Source organism: Triticum dicoccoides, chromosome 2B, assembly GCF_002162155.2.
Source record: "Triticum dicoccoides isolate Atlit2015 ecotype Zavitan chromosome 2B, WEW_v2.0, whole genome shotgun sequence".
Taxonomy (NCBI): Eukaryota; Viridiplantae; Streptophyta; class Magnoliopsida; order Poales; family Poaceae; genus Triticum; species Triticum dicoccoides.
Genome location: NC_041383.1, coordinates 57,945,229 through 57,965,900, shown reverse-complemented (window position 1 = coordinate 57,965,900; position 20,672 = coordinate 57,945,229). Strand labels below are relative to the sequence as shown.

Sequence of the window (20,672 nt, the reverse complement as noted above, 5' to 3'; positions counted from 1 at the left end):
TTTGAAGTTCTCTAAAGCTATATAAATTTTGAAGTTTCCATGTCAAGTTATTATAATTTTATATTAATTTCACTAACCTATTAATTATCAGTCAGAATTACATGTTTTATGTTTGCTGTTTCAGAAACTTCACAAGACCGAGAAAATCTAGAAAAACAAATAGTGACCTATAAACCACAGTCCAATTTCCTCCATAAGAAAACATCCAAAAAAATACTTTTGTTTTCATTATCTATTTAATTTGACAGTAAATACTTCATATACAATATTATCTTCTCACTACTTTTTGCAACTAGTAAAGCTAGTGAGATTGGAAATTTCATTAGAACTGTTGGGGACACAATAATAGGGCTCTTTATTATTGTATTGCAGCTGCTTGAAGGACGCTTGGATATTATCTTTACAGATTGATACATAGGTTTCTTAACTGAAAAGAAAATGTATTGCTTGCTGTAAACCCTTGCGCTTGGGAGCTAAACAACTAGGAATCGATCTATAGGTATTGGAGCAACCAACCACCACCTTCTCTATATCTTCCTCTGGCAATATTGTACCGTGCGATTAATCACTCACATCAGGTCATCATCTAAAATAATCCTCCAGTGACAAACACAAACCGTGTGCAATCTATTTTTTTTACTGTATACCTGCTCTTTTACTAGTGACTCTTCTAATGAAGAGTACGTAGGACGTATTCATCACTATTGTGGTGGCTCCGGCAACATTGTGGCCTGCGACGTCGTTACGACGACGGCGCATCTTCTGGTTCCACCATGACCTCTGAAGATGATTGGTACCGAGCAAGATAAAACGAGCACGAGGTCGCCATGGGGATTAATTCTGGGCAATATAGAAGCAACAGCGAGAACAGTGGAATAATAATCCAAGTCTCAATTCTCAAGTCTGCCCCTGCCATAAGTCACTCAACTTTCATGTTAGTTCCTTTGCCTATATATATATGGGTTATGGGTGTCATAGGAGGCCGTGCGTCCTAAGCAACTTAGCCATGCCGTTGCTACGAACCTTGCTCCTTCTACTTGTCTTCTATGCTGCCGTGTCGGGCGCGCCATCTCCTCCTCCAGTGCCGGGGCCGCCGGAGCCGAACAACTGCCCTGACAAGTGTGGGGACATAGACATCCCCTACCCATTCGGCATCGGCCCCAGGTGCTCGATGTCCGACCGCTTCGTCCTCAGGTGCAACGAGACGACGAGTCCCCCCACCCTTCTCAAGGGCAGCGCCAAGATCGCCAACATATCGTTGGAGACGGCGCAGATGGTGATATACACCTACCTGACCTACAAGTGCCGCGTGCCGGGCGGCAACAATACTATCGAGGACACGTCGCAGAGCATGAACCTTAGAGTCGGCGACCCGTTCCTGATCTCACCGTCGGAGAATGTGTTCACGGCCATCGGGTGTAGCTTGACGGCCAGGCTCAAAGGCAGCAGCAAGGCCACCGCCGCCTACCTCACCGGCTGCATCACGACGTGCGCCAGGGTCAACAACACCGGGGACGACGGCACGCCCTGCAGGGGACACGGCTGCTGCCACGCCTTGCTCACGCCCGGCCTCAAGAAAGTTAGCTTGGTGTGGGACGTGAACGAGCAAGGCGCACGTCCTGTGTCTGGCAATCTGTGCCAGTATGCCTTCATCGCTACCAAAGGCTGGTACGTGAAGAACTTTTCCTTTTCTTTTTCTCGATGGGATTTCCTTTGCTTTTCAAGTCATCGTATGGTGTGTACGGTCTGGCTGGCCAATTGGTGGATGTGTGGAATTCAAAAATATCTGATCCTTCCTTACCTAGTTGCTGATGTTTTAGTGAACCTAATATTAGCCATGCCAAAAAAGAAAGTGAAAGTGAAAGGATTTTCTTATTTTAACATGAAATAAATATATATGCCAATGTCAAATACCAAAGGATAATAAAGGGAGGTGTGTTTCTCCGTTTTTCAGCCTGTCCACCTACCCTAAGTTGCCCATAAAGTTGTTGCCCATCATGCCACCCGTAAGTAAAAAAAAAACAGTTTTGCTAGAACTCATCTAGATGAGATATAATTTGGTCTCATTCACCTTTTATAGCCATTGTATGTGATGCTATAAGATGCGTGTGTGCTGACATGAGTTGTATCTGTTCTTGTTTTCAATGTGAATGAGACCAAATTATATCTCATCTAGATGAATTTTAAGTACTCCCAAAAAAAACTCTCTGTTAATTTTTCTCTAATTTTTTTCGTCTGTCATCGAAACTGCCCCTAAAGTTGTAGTAAATTATCCACCCCGCCATCTGAAACTGAAAAAAAAACTCTTCGTTAATTATTTCTCTGAATTTTTAGTCTATCATCGAAATTGCCCTTAAAGTAGAAGTAAATTGTCCACCCCACCACCCGTAAAAAAGTGAAAAAAACCCGAGTCTCCCACTACAGAGCTCTTAAAGTAGAAGTAAAGTAGAAGTAAACTTTTAGTCTATCATCTACATATAAAATCAGAAATGCTACAGAGCTCCCACTCACTTTCTTGTAAATACAGACTTCTCCAAAAGTCTGTATAAAACCATATGCTTTGATCACACTATCAAAACGTTTATTCCAACTCCGAGATGCTTGCACCAGTCCATAAATGGATCGCTGGAGCTTGCACACTTTGTTAGCACCTTTTGGATCAACAAAACCTTCTCGTTGCATCATATACAACTCTTCTTCCAGAAATCCATTCAAGAATGCAGTTTTGACATCCATTTGCCAAATTTCATAATCATGAAATGCAGCAATAGCTAATATGATTCGGACAGACTTAAGCATCGCTACGGGTGAGAAAGTCTCATCGTAGTCAACCCCTTGAACTTGTCGAAAACCTTTCGCAACAAGTCGAGCTTTATAGACAGTTACATTACCATCAGCGTCAGTCTTCTTCTTAAAGATCCATTTATTCTCAATGGCTTGCCGATCATCGGGCAAGTCAACCAAAGTCCATACTTTATTTTCATACATGGATCCCATCTCAGATTTCATGGCCTCTAGCCATTTTGCGGAATCTGGGCTCATCATCGCTTCCTCATAGTTCGTAGGTTCATCATGGTCAAGTAACATGACTTCCAGAATAGGATTACCGTGCCACTCTGGTGCGGATCTTACTCTGGTAGACCTACGAGGTTCAGTAGAAACTTGATCTGAAGTTTCATGATCAATATCATTAGCTTCCTCACTAGTTGGTGTAGTTGTCACAGGAACCGGTTCTTGTGATGAACTACTTTCCAACAAGGGAGTAGATATAGTTATCTCGTCAAGTTCTACTTTCCTCCCACTCACTTCTTTCGAGAGAAACTCCTTCTCTAGAAAGGATCCGATTTTAGCAACGAAAATCTTGCCCTCAGATCTGTGATAGAAGGTGTACCCAATAGTCTCTTTTGGGTATCCTATGAAGACACATTTCTCCGATTTGGGTTCGAGCTTATCTGGTTGAAGTTTCTTCAATTAAGCATCGCAGCCCCAAACTTTAAGAAACGACAACTTTGGTTTCTTGCCAAACCACAGTTCATAAGGCGTTGTCTCAACGGATTTTGATGGTGCCCTATTTAACGTGAATGCGGCCGTCTCTAAAGCATAACCCCAAAACGATAGCGGTAAATCAGTAAGAGACATCATGGATCGCACCATATCTAGTAAAGTACGATTACGACGTTCGGACACACCATTTCGTTGTGGTGTTCCGGGTGGCGTGAGTTGTGAAACTATTCCGCATTGTTTCAAGTGTAGACCAAACTCGTAACTCAAATATTCTCCTCCACGATCAGATCGTAGAAACTTTATTTTCTTGTTACGATGATTTTTCACTTCACTCTGAAATTCTTTGAACTTTTCAAATGTTTCAGACTTATGTTTCATTAAGTAGATATACCCATATCTGCTCAAATCATCTGTGAAGGTGAGAAAATAACGATACCCGCCGCGAGCCTCAACATTCATTGGACCACAAACATCAGTATGTATGATCTCCAACAAATCAGTTGCTCGCTCCATAGTTCCGGAGAACGGCGTTTTAGTCATCTTGCCCATGAGGCACGGTTCGCAAGTACCAAGTGATTCATAATCAAGTGATTCCAAAAGCCCATCAGTATGGAGTTTCTTCATGCGCTTTACACTGATATGACCTAAACGGCAGTGCCACAAATAAGTTGCACTATCGTTATCAACTCTGCATCTTTTGGTTTCAACACTATGAATATGTGTATCACTACTATCAAGATTCAATAAAAATAGACCACTCTTCAAGGGTGCATGACCATAAAAGATATTACTCATATAAATAGAATAACCATTATTCTCTGATTTAAATGAATAATCGTCTCGCATCAAACAAGATCCAGATATAATGTTCATGCTCAACGCTGGCACCAAATAACAATTATTTAAGTCTAAAACTAATCCCGGTGGTAGATGTAGAGGTAGCGTGCCGACCGCGATCACATCGACTTTGGAACCATTTCCCACGCGCATCGTCACCTCGTCCTTAGCCAATCTTCGCTTAATTCGTAGTCCCTATTTCGAGTTGCAAATATTAGTAACATAACCAGTATCAAATACCCAGGTGCTACTGCGAGCATTAGTAAGGTACACATCAATAACATGTATATCACATATACCTTTGTTCACTTTGCCATCCTTCTTATCCGCCAAATACTTGGGGCAGTTCCGCTTCCAGTGTCCAGTCTGCTTGCAGTAGAAGCACTCAGTTTCAGGCTTAGGTCCAGACTTGGGTTTCTTCTCTTGAGCAGCAACTTGCTTGCTGTTCTTTTTAAAGTTCCCCTTCTTCTTCCCTTTGCCCTTTTTCTTGAAACTGGTGGTCTTGTTAACCATCAACACTTGATGCTCCTTTTTGATTTCTACCTCCGCAGCCTTTAGCATTGCGAAAAGCTCAGGAATAGTTTTGTTCATCCCTTGCATATTATAGTTCATCACGAAGCTCTTGTAGCTTGGTGGCAGTGATTGGAGAATTCTGTCAATGACACTATCATCAGGAAGATTAACTCCCAGTTGAATCAAGTGATTATTATACCCAGACATTTTGAGTATGTGTTCACTGACAGAACTATTCTCCTCCATCTTGCAGCTATAGAACTTATTGGAGACTTCATATCTCTCAATCCGGGCATTTGCTTGAAATATTAACTTCAACTCCTGAAACATCTCATATGCTCCATGACGTTCAAAACGTCGTTGAAGACCCGGTTCTAAGCCGTAAAGCATGACACACTGAACTATCGAGTAGTCATCAGCTTTGCTCTGCCAGACGTTCTTAACGTCGTCAGTTGCATCAGTAGCAGGCCTGGCACCCAGCGGTGCTTCCAGGACGTAACTTTTCTGTGCAACAATGAGGATAATCCTCAGGTTACGGACCCAGTCCGTGTAATTGCTACCATCATCTTTCAACTTTGCTTTCTCAAGGAACGCATTAAAATTTAACGGAACAACAACACGAGCCATCTATCTACAAACAAACATAGACAAGCAAAATACTATCAGGTATTAAGTTCATGATAAACTTAAGTTCAATTAATCATATTACTTAAGAACTCCCACTTAGACAGACATCTCTCTAGTCATCTAAGTGATCACGTGATCCAAATCAACTAAACCATGTCCGATCATCACGTGAGATGGAGTAGTTTCAATGGTGAACATCACTATGTTGATCATATCTACTATATGATTCACGTTCGACCTTTCGGTCTCCGTGTTCCGAGGCCATATCTGTATATGCTAGGCTCGTCAAGTATGACCTGAGTATTCCGCGTGTGCAACTGTTTTGCACCCGTTGTATTTGAGCATAGAGCCTATCACACCCGATCATCACGTGGTGTCTCAGCACGAAAAACTTTCGCAACGGTGCATACTCAGGGAGAACACTTCTTGATTATTAAGTGAGAGATCATCTTAAAATGCTACCGTCAATCAAAGCAAGATAAGATGCATAAAGGATAAACATCACATGCAATCAATATAAGTGATATGATATGGCCATCATCATCTTGTGCTTGTGATCTCCATCTTCGAAGCACCGTCGTGATCACCATCGTCACCGGCGCGACACCTTGATCTCCATCGTAGCATCGTTGTCGTTACGCCATCTATTGCTTCTACGACTATCGCTACCGCTTAGTGATAAAGTAAAGCAATTACAGGGCGTTTGCATTTCATACAATAAAGCGACAACCATATGGTCCTGCCAGTTGCCGATAACTTCGGTTACAAAACATGATCATCTCATACAATAAAATATAGCATCACGTCTTGACCATATCACATCACAACATGTCCTGCAAAAACAAGTTAGACGTCCTCTATTTTGTTGTTGCAAATTTTACGTGGCTGCTACGGGCTTAGCAAGAACCGTTCTTACCTACGCATCAAAACCACAATGATAGTTTGTCAAGTTGGTGCTGTTTTAACCTTCGCAAGGACCGGGCGTAGCCACACTCGGTTCAACTAAAGTGAGAGAGACAGACACCCGCCGGTCACCTTTAAGCAACGAGTGCTCGTAGCGGTGAAACCAGTCTCGCGTAAGCGTACGCGTAATGTCGGCCCGGGCCGCTTCATCTCACAATGCCGCTGAACTAAAGTATGACATGCTGGTAAGCAGTATGACTTATATCGCCCACAACTCACTTGTGTTCTACTCGTGCATATATCATCAACGCATAAAACCTAGGCTCGGATGCCACTGTTGGGGAACGTAGTAATTTCAAAAAATTTCCTACGTACACGCAAGATCATGGTGATGGCATAGCAACGAGAGGGGAGAGTGTTGTCCACGTACCCTCGTAGACCGTAAGCATAAGCGTTATGACAATGCGGTTGATGTAGTCGTACGTCTTCACGATCCGACCGATCCAAGCACCGAACGTACGGCACCTCCGAGTTCAGCACACGTTCAGCTCGATGACGATCCCCGGGCTCCGATCCAGCAAAGCTTCGGAGATGAGTTCCGTCAGCACGACGGCGTGGTGACGATGATGATGCTCTACCGGCGCAGGGCTTCGCCTAAACTCCGCGATGATATGACCCGAGGTGGAATATGGTGGAGGGGGGCACCGCACACGGCTAAGGAATGATCCGTAGATCAACTTCTGTGTCTATGGGGTGCCCCCTACCCCCGTATATAAAGGAGGGAGGGGGAGGCCGGCCGGCCCTTGTTGGGCGCGCCAGGAGGAGGAGTCCTCCTCCTAGTAGGAGTAGGACTCCTCCTTTCCTACTCCTACTAGGAGGGGAAGGAAGGGGGAGAGGAGGGGAAGGAAAGAGGGGGGCGCCGCCCCCCCCCCTCCTAGTCCAATTCGGACCAGAGGGAGACGGGGCGCGCGGCCCTTCCTGGCCGCCCCTCTCTCTTCCCACCAAGGCCCATGTGGCCCATTAACTCTCCGGGGGGGTTCCGGTAACCCTCCGGCACTCCGGTTTTCTCCGAAATCACCCGGAACACTTCCGATGTCCGAATATAGTCGTCCAATATATCAATCTTTATGTCTCAACCATTTCGAGACTCCTCGTCATGTCCGTGATCACATCCGGGACTCCGAACAAACTTCGGTACATCAAAACTTATAAACTCATAATAAAATTGTCATCGTAACGTTAAGCGTGCGGACCCTACGGGTTCGAGAACTATGTAGACATGACCTAGAACCTTTCTCGGTCAATAACCAATAGCGGGACCTGGATGCCCATACTGGTTCCTACATATTCTACGAAGATCTTTATCGGTCAAACCGCATAACAACATACGTTGTTCCCTTTGTCATCGGTATGTTACTTGCCCGAGATTTGATCGTCGGTATCCAATACCCAGTTCAATCTCGTTACCGGTAAGTCTCTTTACTCGTTCCATAATGCATCATCCCGTAACCAACTCATTTGGTCACATTGCTTGCAAGGCTTATAATGATGTGCATTACCGAGAGGGCCCAGAGATACCTCTCCAACAATCGGAGTGACAAAACCTAATCTCGAAATACGCCAACTCAACATGTACCTTTGGAGACACCTGTAGTACTCCTTTATAATCACCCAGTTATGTTGTGACGTTTGGTAGTACCCAAAGTGTTCCTCCGATAAACGGGAGTTGCATATTTCTCATAGTTACAGGAACATGTATAAGTCATGAAGAAAGCAATAGCAGCATACTAAACGATCAAGTGCTAGGCTAATGAAATGGTCATGTCAATCACATCATTCTTCTAATGATGTGATCCCATTAATCAAATGACAACACATGTCTATGGTTAGGAAACATAACCATCTTTGATTAATGAGCTAGTCAAGTAGAGGCATACTAGTGACTATATGTTTGTCTATGTATTCACACATTATCATGTTTCTGGTTAATACAATTCTAGCATGAATAATAAACATTTATCATGATATGAGGAAATAAATAATAACTTTATTATTGCCTCTAGGGCATATTTCCTTCACAAATTCCTTTGACTTACCTTATATTACATGAAGAGTGGCTCTTTCTTGGATACATGTTGAAACATGGCAGAAGAGTGAACCACCAGGTTCAAATTCCTTTGACTTTCCTTACATGAAGAGTGGCTTTTTCTTGGTACAAAGAAAGAGTGTCTTTTCATGTACCAGATCCAGCGCAACCATCACAATAAATTCGCCGGACTCCAAAAAGTGGCTTTGAGCTACTTATATTCCAGGGATCTTCAGAAGAGTAGATAATCGTGAGAATATGTTTAAAAGAGCAGGACCTTCTTTTGTTGTTTCAAACTCTCCTGCGAAAGAGTATGTAAAATATGTATGCAAGCCCTAAAGAGTGAGTATTGAAGTGTTATCAAGGATTAAGATATGATATTTCACCATAAAAGTATTATCACACATGTTTTACATGGGTGGAGAGTAACATTCCGTAAACTACTAACCAAGTTACTATGACCTTCCTATAACTTAGTAATGAGGTTACTATAACTTGGTAATTACTAAACAGAAGAAAAGACATAGAAACATGTAACCATGGGATCTACTTTGGAAGATCTTGTGGCAACGAACCAATGGTGAAAGCAGATCCTGAATAGGTTTGTCAGTTAAAGAGGTAAAGTGATGCCATGCTTGTGTGCATTTGTGAGAGCGGATGGGTGACATCGCATAGTATGGTTAAATGTATCATCGCTTTCTAGTCTCACCCATCATTTTATAGATGTTACACATTTTGTGCAGATTGTCGTGTTGTTAGTCTAGACATATATATTTACATATATACATTGCAAGTTGCAAAAAAATTTACCTATACTAACGGCTGAATTTGTTAAATAGGTACAATTTCAAAAAAAGTGACCTGACTGGGAATATGACATTCCTCAATAGACTTGGAGGCGACAGAGTCATTCCAGTTGTTCTTGACTGGGCAATTAGGAATGGAACATGCCCATCGGCGCCAAAAGGGGATAACAATGAGAATCTTTCCCATGGCGCTTGTGCTAGCACCCAGAGCTACTGTGTAAATGCCAGTAATGGAGAACATGGCTATTTCTGTAGATGCTCCAAGGGATACACCGGCAATCCATACATAAAACATGGATGCACAAGTTTGTTACTTCATTGCATTTTTTCTATATTAAATTATTTATTAAAGGAACTTCATTTTTCCAGATGCTACCATTAATATTGTGCATTCCTTGCAAAAATGAGTAATTTGCAATATTTAGATTGTATTGCATGTTACCAGTATGAAAATATAATGTGTATGATTTGACATCTCAGGATTTTTTTTAATGCTCAATCATAGTTTTAAGAATAGAAAGCTTAAGAATAAATATCAGTGAGCTTTGTCATTGTTTTTGTATTCACCAAACTGATCATATGCATTATTCTTCATACATCTTCAGATATTAATGAGTGCGAGCTGCGGAGATCCCCAAACTCAACAATGTACAAGAACATGTATCCTTGTCACGGCGGGACATGCCATGATAGAGAAGGTGGTTATGAGTGTAAATGCAATTTCGGACGAAGAGGTGATGGTAAAAGTTACAAGGGTTGTGAACCCATCGTGTCCACGGCTGCGGTGGCAGTAATAGGTAATGCTCTCATTATTCTTAAAAAAATAAACAAATCCTATGGTATAGACGTGAGAAACTAAAATGGTTTATTTGTGAGCTGCATTGAAAAATAAAATGTACGTGATGGTACATAATGTAAGTAGTGATGTCATTTTTTGCTAATTTTAGATCACCATCCATACATATTTGTCGTTGCTGTGCAGGGCACCTTCGAAAACATTTTCCTGAAATTTTGCAAACATATTTCCATGTTAGTTTTGGATTTGTTTAGAAACTAATAAATGTACTGTCAGAAGAAAAAAATGTTAAAGAGCTCATTGGAGTTTGGAAACTAATAATTATGTTTTGAAATCTATTAACATACGGTACTATATTTTTTCACCATCCAAACATATTCCTATTCCATTGAATTTTAATATTTAATAATTAGTACATTGATGTCTATAGCTCAATCGACGGTCGTGTAGCCATCCAATCAACATCTACTTATCTCTTTGTACTTCCATGAATCTCATGTTTAGACCCCGCTTGTTGTTAAATACTAGATGATGCCCCGCACGTTGTTGCGGGAATATTTTGGAATATTTCAATGAGGTTTTGGGTATATGGAACATGAATATTTGAAAATAATAGTTTTTCAAAGTATATAAGAATTAAATGCAAATAGCATAACATAATGGAATTTTACGTGTATGCATATTGAAGTGGATTTTTAATATGCATAGTTGCATGTTGAGGTGAGCCTTTTCCTATGCATGTTGATTGATGAGGTGGCATGCTTGCATGTTGAGAGAAATATGTTAGTGGGGGCTAGTTTTGGATTTGTTTAGAAACTAATAAATGTACTGTCAGAAGAAAAAAATGTTAAAGAGCTCATTGGAGTTTGGAAACTAATAATTATGTTTTGAAATCTATTAACATACGGTACTATATTTTTTCACCATCCAAACATATTCCTATTCCACTGAATTTTAATATTTAATAATTAGTACATTGATGTCTATAGCTCAATCGACGGTCGTGTAGCCATCCAATCAACATCTTCTTATCTCTTTGTACTTCCATGAATCTCATGTTTAGACCCCGCTTGTTGTTAAATACTAGATGATGCCCCGCACGTTGTTGCGGAAATATTTTGCAATATTTCAATGAGGTTTTGGGTATATGGAACATGAATATTTGAAAAAAATAGTTTTTCAAAGTATATAAGAATTAAATGCAAATAGCATAACATAATAGAATTTTACGTGTATGCATGTTGAAGTGGATTTTTAATATGCATAGTTGCATGTTGAGGTGAGCCTTTTCCTATGCATGTTGATTGATGAGGTGGCATGCTTGCATGTTGAGAGAAATATGTTAGTGGGGGCTAGCTATTTAGATATAGAAAATGACTAAGACATAATTGTTTCTCGATCATTCAAGAAATGGCAAAATGTTACAGTACACATCATCATTAGGTAAAAAACATGGAAGTTCACATGACACATGTCCTCCTGCAGGAACAATCGGTGCCATTGCATTACTCGTTGTGCTACTAATATTCTTACACATGGAACGCGAGAAAAGAAAGCTGAGGGACCGGTTCAATAAGAACGGTGGAGAGTTACTCAAAAGTCTCAAGATCGAGATCTTCACAAAGGAGAAGCTAGACCACATCACACATAACTACTGTGACATCATCGGCCAAGGCGCCTTCGGCAAGGTCTACAAGGGAACCATCGACGCTGGAGACAGTGCACGGGTCGCCGTGAAATGCTCGATTCCCATCAACCAGGACTGGAAGAAGGAGTCCTTCGCGAATGAGATCAAGATCCAGTCCAATGTCAGCCACCGGAACCTGGTCCAGTTGCTAGGATGTTGCCTGGAGACGGAGGTGCCCATGCTGGTCTACGAGTTTGTGCCCAGGGGGAGCCTCCACGACGTACTCCACGGCGATAATAAGAACCCTCTCCCGTTGGAAAAACGCTTGGATATCGCCATCTACTCAGCGGTTGCCCTCGGATACATGCACTCGGAGGCGAGCCAGAGGACCATCCTCCATGGAGACGTGAAGTCGGGCAACATCCTCCTGGATGACGGGTTCGCGCCCAAGGTGTCAGACTTTGGGACGTCGAGGCTCATGTCCATCGACAAGGACCATACCAACTGGGTGGTCGGGGACAGCAGCTACATCGACCCCGTGTACATGAAGACTGGGCTGCTCACCGAGAAAAGCGACGTGTACAGCTTCGGCATCGTACTGTTGGAGCTCATGACCAGGAAAAAAGCAAGGTATGACAGGAACCAGAGCCTGCCACTGGATTATGTCAAGGCTTCCATGGGCGGGGCGGCGAGGGAGATGTTTGATCCGGAGGTTGCCTCGGGTGCGAAGGAGAACGAGGAGTGCCTCGAGGAGGTGGGCAAGATCGCGGTGCAGTGTCTTAAGGATGATGTGAACGACAGGCCCACCATGAGTGAAGTGGCTGAGAGACTTAAAATATGTAAGTGCCGGTGGTTGGAGTATGACAGGAAGACGAATGAGATATCCACTTAGTTACTGTCAGAAAGAAGTACTAGTCCTACCTACTTAAGATATTTTTCTACAGTCAACCTGCACTTTGAGTAATTAGCTAGTATGCTCGCGTGTATCCCCGAGTTAAACTTTGTTTCGTGTACTTGTGTATAATTAATTTTCCCTTTTTGCAGATGTGGTACAGTTTTAATCAACTAATGCATTATAATAGTATCTTGCTAGCGGAAAAAAAGTTATGTTACTGACATTCCAAGTCTTGTCCTATGGAAGTTTTAAACGGTCTTAATTAAGCTGGTCAAGTACATGGGTTTTAGAAACGTTGAAGTTTTGATCCAAATTCATTCCCCTTGCAGATATGGACCCTAATCCGAATTTTCACGGAAATTGAAATAGAACCACACACAAACTCCATTAGAGACTAGGAAAGTACGAAATTGCCCCGACAGAACTCCTACACGGGTTCCTCTCCTGTGTTCTGACCGTCCAGAACGGCGCACGCACACACGCCATCAACCTTCCTTCGCCGGAACAGGATCATATAGAAACACCGACTCTCTCCGCTCCCAAATATAAAATGGTATTACAACTAATATACTCGCATATTGGTTGTAATAACATCTTGTATTATATTATGGGACAAAGAAAGTAGGAGTAGATGCGTAGCACCATCCCTTATGCATCCAACAGAAGCAAGTGGAACCAAGCAAATGGAACGGGCTGTCTAAAAGCCGTGCACTCTGCAGCCAAATCCAACTCATCGCGAGAGGGCAAACCATGCGAGAACTAGAAAAAGGGCACGAGACAACGAAGGAAAAGAAGTACGTACGTATAATTCTTGAAAGAAGCGATTGCCAGAGGGGACGAGCTGCCTTACTCATCGGTCCTGTGTATGTCTCAACAATCTGTCTTTCTCTTCCCTTCTTCCTCTTTTATCATCGCATTGTTTTGAACCCGGTCAATATTTCCCTTTTGTCATGAAAGAACAATCGGTTGATATTCAATTCAGAATTCTGCACATAGACATGTTACCATTTAGTGGAAAATTCAAGTAAAGATGCACAATCTGAACTTGTATGCATGTACATGTGTACGGTTGCCATTCATGTGCATGTTTGATTCTACACATTCACAAGTACTTTACTGGAACAATCATCCGTTCATAACATTTCAAGCAAACATCTTATGGAACCTTAGCACGATGACTTCCTGATTGTCTACTACGACAAGTTTTGCTCAGCCCGGCAAGGGAAAGGCGATGATGGCGGCACATCTTCGGCTCGCTTCAGTGCTTGTAGTTGTCGCTAGGTGATCTACAAATCTGGATGTAATTTTATTTTTTGGTGTCCATTTACTGCCATGATTGAAGATGAATAGACCGAAAGTTTTCTTGAAAAAATAATAATATTGACAGCTTGTCAAACATTCAAATCGATTTCCAATCTCAGTTGAACATTTTCTCCTAAATCTAAAACTTGTTTGTCTTTGCTTAATCGGAAACATCGTCTCTACTTAATCTAAAACTTGACATGCCCTAGTATGTTGTGACATGCTCAATTTGAAACTTGACAATGCTCTGCCCAATCTGAGCGTCGCAGTGTGAGCCTTGGTCTCTACATCCTGGCCGCCCTTCATCCGCGCCCGTGCTTGGTGACTTGCGCGGCCGCACGAGCTTGACGGCGTGGTGCAGCTACACGGTGTCGCGATACTCTTTGGCGCCTCCCTCCCAGGGAGGTGCAGGTGTGGTAGGATTCACCCTGCCATGGTGATGCGACAATGATGGTCGCCCTCCGTGGTTGAGCTAGGTTTCACGGGCGGCCCCAATGGTTAGCCGCGAGCAAAGAACGAGAGAGTGAGGAAAGGGAATATCATTGTTGTTTTCCGGAATATGTTGTTTGGCGCAGGCACCAATACACTGCTCTCGGTAGAAGGCGCACACATCCATTAGCTAGTTCTAACTGGGCCGACCCACGTATGTCTCTCTCCACGGATTTGGGAATATTGTTGGTTTCCATGTTTTTTTGGTTTTATTCAATTTCTTTCCTTTTGTGTTTTTAATATGTGAACATTGTTTCAAATATGTGAACTTTTTGAAATGCGCAGACTTTTTTCAAATATGTGAACTTTTTTAAATGCATGAATACTTTTTCAAAATTTGTGAACCTTTTTCAGTTCATGATTTTTTAAAATTAATAACATTTTTAATTCCCCAAATGTTTTTCAGATGCACGAACTTCTTTAAATTGATATGAAAACCATACCCGATTTTTATGAGCAAGCAGGATGTGTTGCACGAGCTCGCAAGAAAATAAACGTAGCAAGCAACCGAGCATACTGTAGTCTGTGGCGATACAACCGACCGAGGCGACTGTCGCCCGTCGGTGCTAGCGTGAAAAAAAAAGCACGAACGAGCTAGCTGCTAGCGATTGGGCCATGGCCCGTGAGCGCCCGCGCGGCACTGGATTGGGCTGTTTACGTGGGAATTTCGAGATCTCCAAAAAATAAAACGTGGGAGTTTCGTTCGTGGGCTGCAAACAGGCTGACGCTACGCATCCACGTCCCCTCTGCAGCCCACTCGGTTGCCCCTCCCCCGCCGGCCCGTTCTCCGCCCGCTCGGTTGCCCCTCCCCCGCCGGCCCGCTCTCCGCCCCCCGGCAGCACCGCCACCACCCGTCCCGTCCCTTCCTTCCTCTCCTCCCGCGCGGCCCCGTCCCTGACCTGCCTTCTCCCCGCCTCGCCGCCGTCCCCAGCTCGCCGCCATCCGCGAAGGCGAGGACCGGCAGAAGCGGCCCGAATCGAGGGGCGAGGGCCCTCTCAGGTGAGATTCCCTCTCTCAAGTGTGGCGCCCCACGCCTCTGTTTAGCTCCCCGATTTGGACGATCCCGGGGTTTGATGCGTGCTGTGATTTATTTGGGGATGGATCTGGGACGATGGATTTACCGCCGCAGAAGATGGATGGTGGCTTCTCTTCTGTGCTACCGACCGTGCTCCCAGCGGGCGAGTCCCACAAAATTGCATCTCATACCAACCAACCTGGGCGAATGACGAATAGTTGACACTGTGTGTGAATGAATCTACCTTACATCGCTCGTGCCATGCTAGCAAATCTTCTGTAGGCAATTTGGATTCATGTCAAGTGTATGCCATGTGCATGAACATTAGCCTCATATGAGTATGCCGTTTTTTTTTTTGTAATTTTTTCTTAGATTTTCTGGGCAGTTCAAGCTTTTGGCCTTTGGAACGCAACAATGCTATTCCAAACCTTAGGTCTGTTACTTGTTCCAACTTTTCTAGTTCTGTAGTTTGCTTCTGTGCGTGAACTATAGCTGCATTGGGATGTTCTGTTAGTGGATCAGTGGATGGTTTTGATGTTAATTATTTCACTTCATTCAGCAGAATGGATGTCATCCATAAGTTGCGAACATCATGTGTAATACTTTTCATCCCCCCTTTTAGGAGTTTTCCTCTATATTCTGCCACTGTCGCTGTTTTTCGATATGCTATCTAATTACTCACATATGCATGCTTCTTTGTGTTAAGAAGAACATCTTTTTGATGTATTCCTGAAATATGAAGGTGTTGAGTGGGCCAAATGGCACAGATTCCAAACCTTGATATCTTACTGCCTTCAGGTCTCTTATCCTGATCTTACTCTTCCTGTCTCTTCCTCTAAATCTTGACTTGTGTTCCTAATCTGTTTTAACCCTCGCATCCAGGGAGCAGTCACAGAAGGAACTTCTCAGCATAATCAAGAGTGTGTGTTTCTGCTCCTGCCCTCCCTATTGCAATCTTATGTACGTTTGTTGACATTGAAGAGTTTGAATTCCTTGTGTATCAGATTAGGGGGAAGAAATGTCTGGTCATTGATCCGAAGCTTGCGGGTACCCTCTCGCTGATCCTGCAGACCTCGGTGCTAAAGGTTTGGTGATAGACTCTGGATTTGCTGCCAATAAGCGATACATTTCATGTCCCTAACTAATATCTTAATACATGATTTAAACTTTGGGAATGTGCCATGGGAATATTCCTTCAACTACCTTTCATACATAAGCAGACGAGTAAAGCCACGTTGCAGTTACTTTCTTTGTTTCAACTTGGATAGCTCAGACATGTTTTTTTACGTTGATTAGGAATATGGCACGGAGCTGCGGATCCTCTCGGCTGACCCTCTGCAGACGGAATGCCCCAAAGTGGTGTATCTTGTTCGCTCCCAGTTGAACTTCATGAAATTTGTAGCTAATCAAATTAAAAATGACGAATCCAAAGGGCTCCAGAGGGAATACCATCTCTATTTTGTACCACGCCGTATAGTTGCCTGTGAGAAGGTATTTTGGTTTCTGTATATTTTATTTCCATTAATGTACATGCATGCTCTATTATGTTGTTTGGACTTATAATTCTAGTATGGTAGAATAATTTGTGAGACTCATGCGAAATTCGATAATTATAGACTTCATTACAATAAGAGATGACTCGAACACAATCACCATTGTCCTGTATGGATGGCATGTGTGTACTGTGGAATTTATTGATCTCATACATTACTAATGCACAGAAAGAATGGAATTCCATCTTGTATGGGTGAAATCTGCACTAGTAGATATCATAATTATAGTTAAGCTTTGTTTGACTAGGTTTTTGAAGTTTGGCAAGACGGAATCAGTCCTTCAGAGTGTTCCCGAGTGTATTCCTGTAGTTCTTAATCCAATAGGTTTATTAGACATGATGCCAATGAATACGACCTTATGTACTAAAATGTTGACATGGCAGGTATTAACTGAACACGTGTTCTTTTCATTGCTGATGATGCTTGCCAGGCCTGAAATGTTTTTCCAATCTGAACACCATAAATCTTTGCATTATTTCTTCCCAAATACAGTTTTATCCATACCAGTGACATGTACAGTAGTTACCGTAGGATGGAACTTTTGTTACAGATTATTCATATAATATTTCTTTACAATCTGAATGAGCTTCTCAAGGATTTCAGACTTCCTGCTGCTTCACTGTTATATAAAGCTGATGCCCTTTTACTTTAATTCGTGACCCATTGGCTGTGTTGTTTTGACAATTAAAATTGAGAAGCTTGAGCTTGCATTTACACTAATTCATAATGCTGGCTATGATCTTCTAGTCTAAACTAGCGATAACATATTTCAATTTCTCTTGAACTTCGTCACCATTGTTTGGTATTTTATAAAGGAGTATCGAATTTGACTAGCCAGAAGAGGATCCAGGAATGCTAACTATTTTTATGTACAATAAAATAAATAAATTCTAACCTATCTTTTGTAATCTCCCCTGAATTGCCATGTGTCTGCAATGCTAATGACCAAATATCTGATTATGGATGGCACAGACAATTGTAAATCATAATTCAATATAGATTTTTTCCGAGTTGTAATATTTGTTGAGGAATAAATAAATGTTTACAAATTGGTAAACACATCATTCATAGCCCATATGCAATTATTATACCATGTACATACTTTCAGGTGCCAAAAAATTATACTGTCCTGTTGTTTTGATGATTGGTAGACATTTTCCTTTTTATAGTAGTAATCTTATCGTGGCAAGTTTTTCTTCCCCTTAACTCGCGGATGCCCAAACACATGCTTAGCTATTGTTCTCAAAATATTGTGAGCTAGGAGCCTAGGACACATGAATCCAGGAATCCACTCCATAAATTTCTCTTTGCACTAAGGCATCTTCAATTTAATTCTCATCTTTTTTTTGCTGCACAGATTCAGGAAGAGAAAGTTCATCAAAAGTTGACAATTGGAGAATATCCGTTGTATCTAGTTCCTTTGGACGAGGATGTCCTTTCTTTGGAGCTTGACTATTCCTTGCAGGTACAGCAACATAATTGGTGTAGCATGTTTTTCAAACATTTTATGGGTCTCATTGGAGCATTTGTGATTTTCAGGAATGCCTTATTGAAGGATATACAAGTTCTGTCTGGCATGTTGCAAAAGCTATCCATAAGTTAGAGGTATGTATGTATGTCTTCCCTTCCTGTGTTTGGAGTGTTTTGTACTTGAAATAATGATTACTCCATTTGTGATTCATTAGTTTATGGCCGAAATATTGTTATGGATAGACTAAGTTGCGATCGACCACTATACTTGACGTTTGCATATTACTTACCAACTCTGCATCTGCAATCTCTCAAGTTTTTTGACACAATCTTTCGTTTACTAGAAAGCCTACCACCCTATTTCAATGTGGGAAACTGGCTTCCATCAAATTCATAAAGTGTTGCTCTTACACGTATAAGGTTTCTTTTCCAGTTTGCTTTCAGGGTTATCCCCAATATTAGAGCCGAGGGTGTAGCATCAACCAAAGCTGCAGAATTGCTGAACCATATGCAACTTGAAGACCCAGTCAGCATGGATAATGTAATGCCATTTGATTTCAACCTTTCATGACTCAGTTCTCTATATTCAGCTGATTGCCTAATTTTAACTTTGTGGTGCTTTTAGATGGGGATTCTAGAGATAGACACCGTTATTTTGCTAGATAGAGAGGTAATTTTCTGTTGCACACTTTGTGATAATTTCTTGCTTTTCTCAGCATATATGAACCTTTTCACTGTTTTTTAAGTGATCAAAGTTTTATAAATTATAGTGATCTTAGGTGTGAATGTGTGATATATTTTCTGTTGATGTCTTCTGCTCTTCTGGAATGCATCTTCTTTTATTCATTCAGGTGGATATGGTGACACCAATGTGCTCTCAGCTAACGTATGAAGGTCTATTAGATGAGGTAGGCCATGAAGTTTTTGATACTGACATTACTTGTAAGTCACAAGTGTTTGATCTATTAGCTTTCTCTGTTGAATCTTGATTGATAACATGTGAACGTATGACTCTTCGAGCTAGCATGTTCCTGGCTTTCTAGTATTGCTTTCTCTTATGTTGGGGTTGATGCGGAACGCCACACAGTTTGTGTTCCTTTGCCAGTCAAAATAAGACATTTTTATTGCCACCTCCATCTTTGTTGTGGCTCCTCCACCAGATCATGCGTGCAGCAGTGTAGGCCTTGTAATGAATTCAGCAGTATGTATGCTGTGAACCACAGTACTCAACGGGGTAAACACTGCCGGAGAGTGTCCGAATGGAGTCGGCCTGATTGGGTAAGCGATTAGATCATAGGTGGGAGATACATTTGGGAAGGAATAGATTGATTTCTCATTGTTTGGATGGGAAGTTATCAGACCTGGTTGCTGGCTATATACTAACAAACCCAATCTCTAATTGGTAACTATCTACTCTATGCATAACTGCGTGATAGCTATCTACACTAGCTGATACATACGGCTGTTGCCATCCACCCTAGTGTCGCAGCCGTCCGGCTGTAGTCCCCAGGTCCATACCTCCCTGATCTCTACCAATGACATGTAGTAAATTTTAAAAACCCTAGAGTTGCAGATGGAAATCACAGGATGCCACCAAAGGCCACCTAAAACTCTGGTCGTTACTTGGTAATGGTTCCTTGAGCCTTCATGTTTACTACCCTAGTTTCATAATAGATGTCATTTTAAAATGTATGCAGTCAAACTGTTGTGAATTTGACAACTAATATACACTAAAGTTGTTTAGACTGGCCTTTGTTGGTGGATTTCTTTATTAAATAATTTTTGAGATAATGTGGTCAAAGGTGTATACTGAACTGTATGCCAGAAACATCAACCCTGGATGGAGGGGGTCCTACACATTATTGTTATCCTAATCGATGACTGATTTGTCATTTAATATTTGTCTATCCAGATGTCTACTGGAGTTGAGCTGCATAAGAATGTCGTATCCTGACTGAACTAACTGATAATATCTAGCTTATAAGAGCATCTCCAGCCGCGCCCCCAACAGGCCCTCCCCAGGCATTTTTTTCGCGCCGGCGCCGAAAAAACGGCCCAGTCGCCCCCCCGAAGCCCGTTTTTCGCCGGTTCGGGTCGAAATTGGTGCCGGCGGACCCAGGCAGAACCCAGCGCCCTGGGGGGCGCCTGGGGCGCCGGCACAAGCGAAAAGGGGCGTGCGGGTTCGCCCTGTCGGCGAGTCGAGCGCCTCTTCCCGCCGTTTCTTCCCGCTTTTCCCCCACTTCCCCCCC

The 20,672-nt window shown here is 42.3% G+C and overlaps 1 protein-coding gene and 1 pseudogene across 1 annotated transcript; both read left to right on the top strand.

Annotated features, from left to right (window-relative positions):
• Positions 1-1,079: 1,079 nt before the first annotated feature.
• LOC119367109 (wall-associated receptor kinase 3-like) lies at positions 1,080-12,685 on the top strand. The gene is made up of 4 exons (XM_037632723.1): positions 1,080-1,668; positions 9,310-9,581; positions 9,882-10,073; positions 11,558-12,685. The coding sequence occupies exons 1-4, from the start codon at positions 1,172-1,174 to the stop codon at positions 12,589-12,591; spliced, it is 1,995 nt and encodes a 664-aa protein (XP_037488620.1). The 5' UTR covers positions 1,080-1,171; the 3' UTR covers positions 12,592-12,685.
• Positions 12,686-13,828: 1,143 nt separating this feature from the next.
• Positions 13,829-20,672, top strand: part of LOC119360441 — a 19,423-nt pseudogene continuing 12,579 nt past the window's right edge.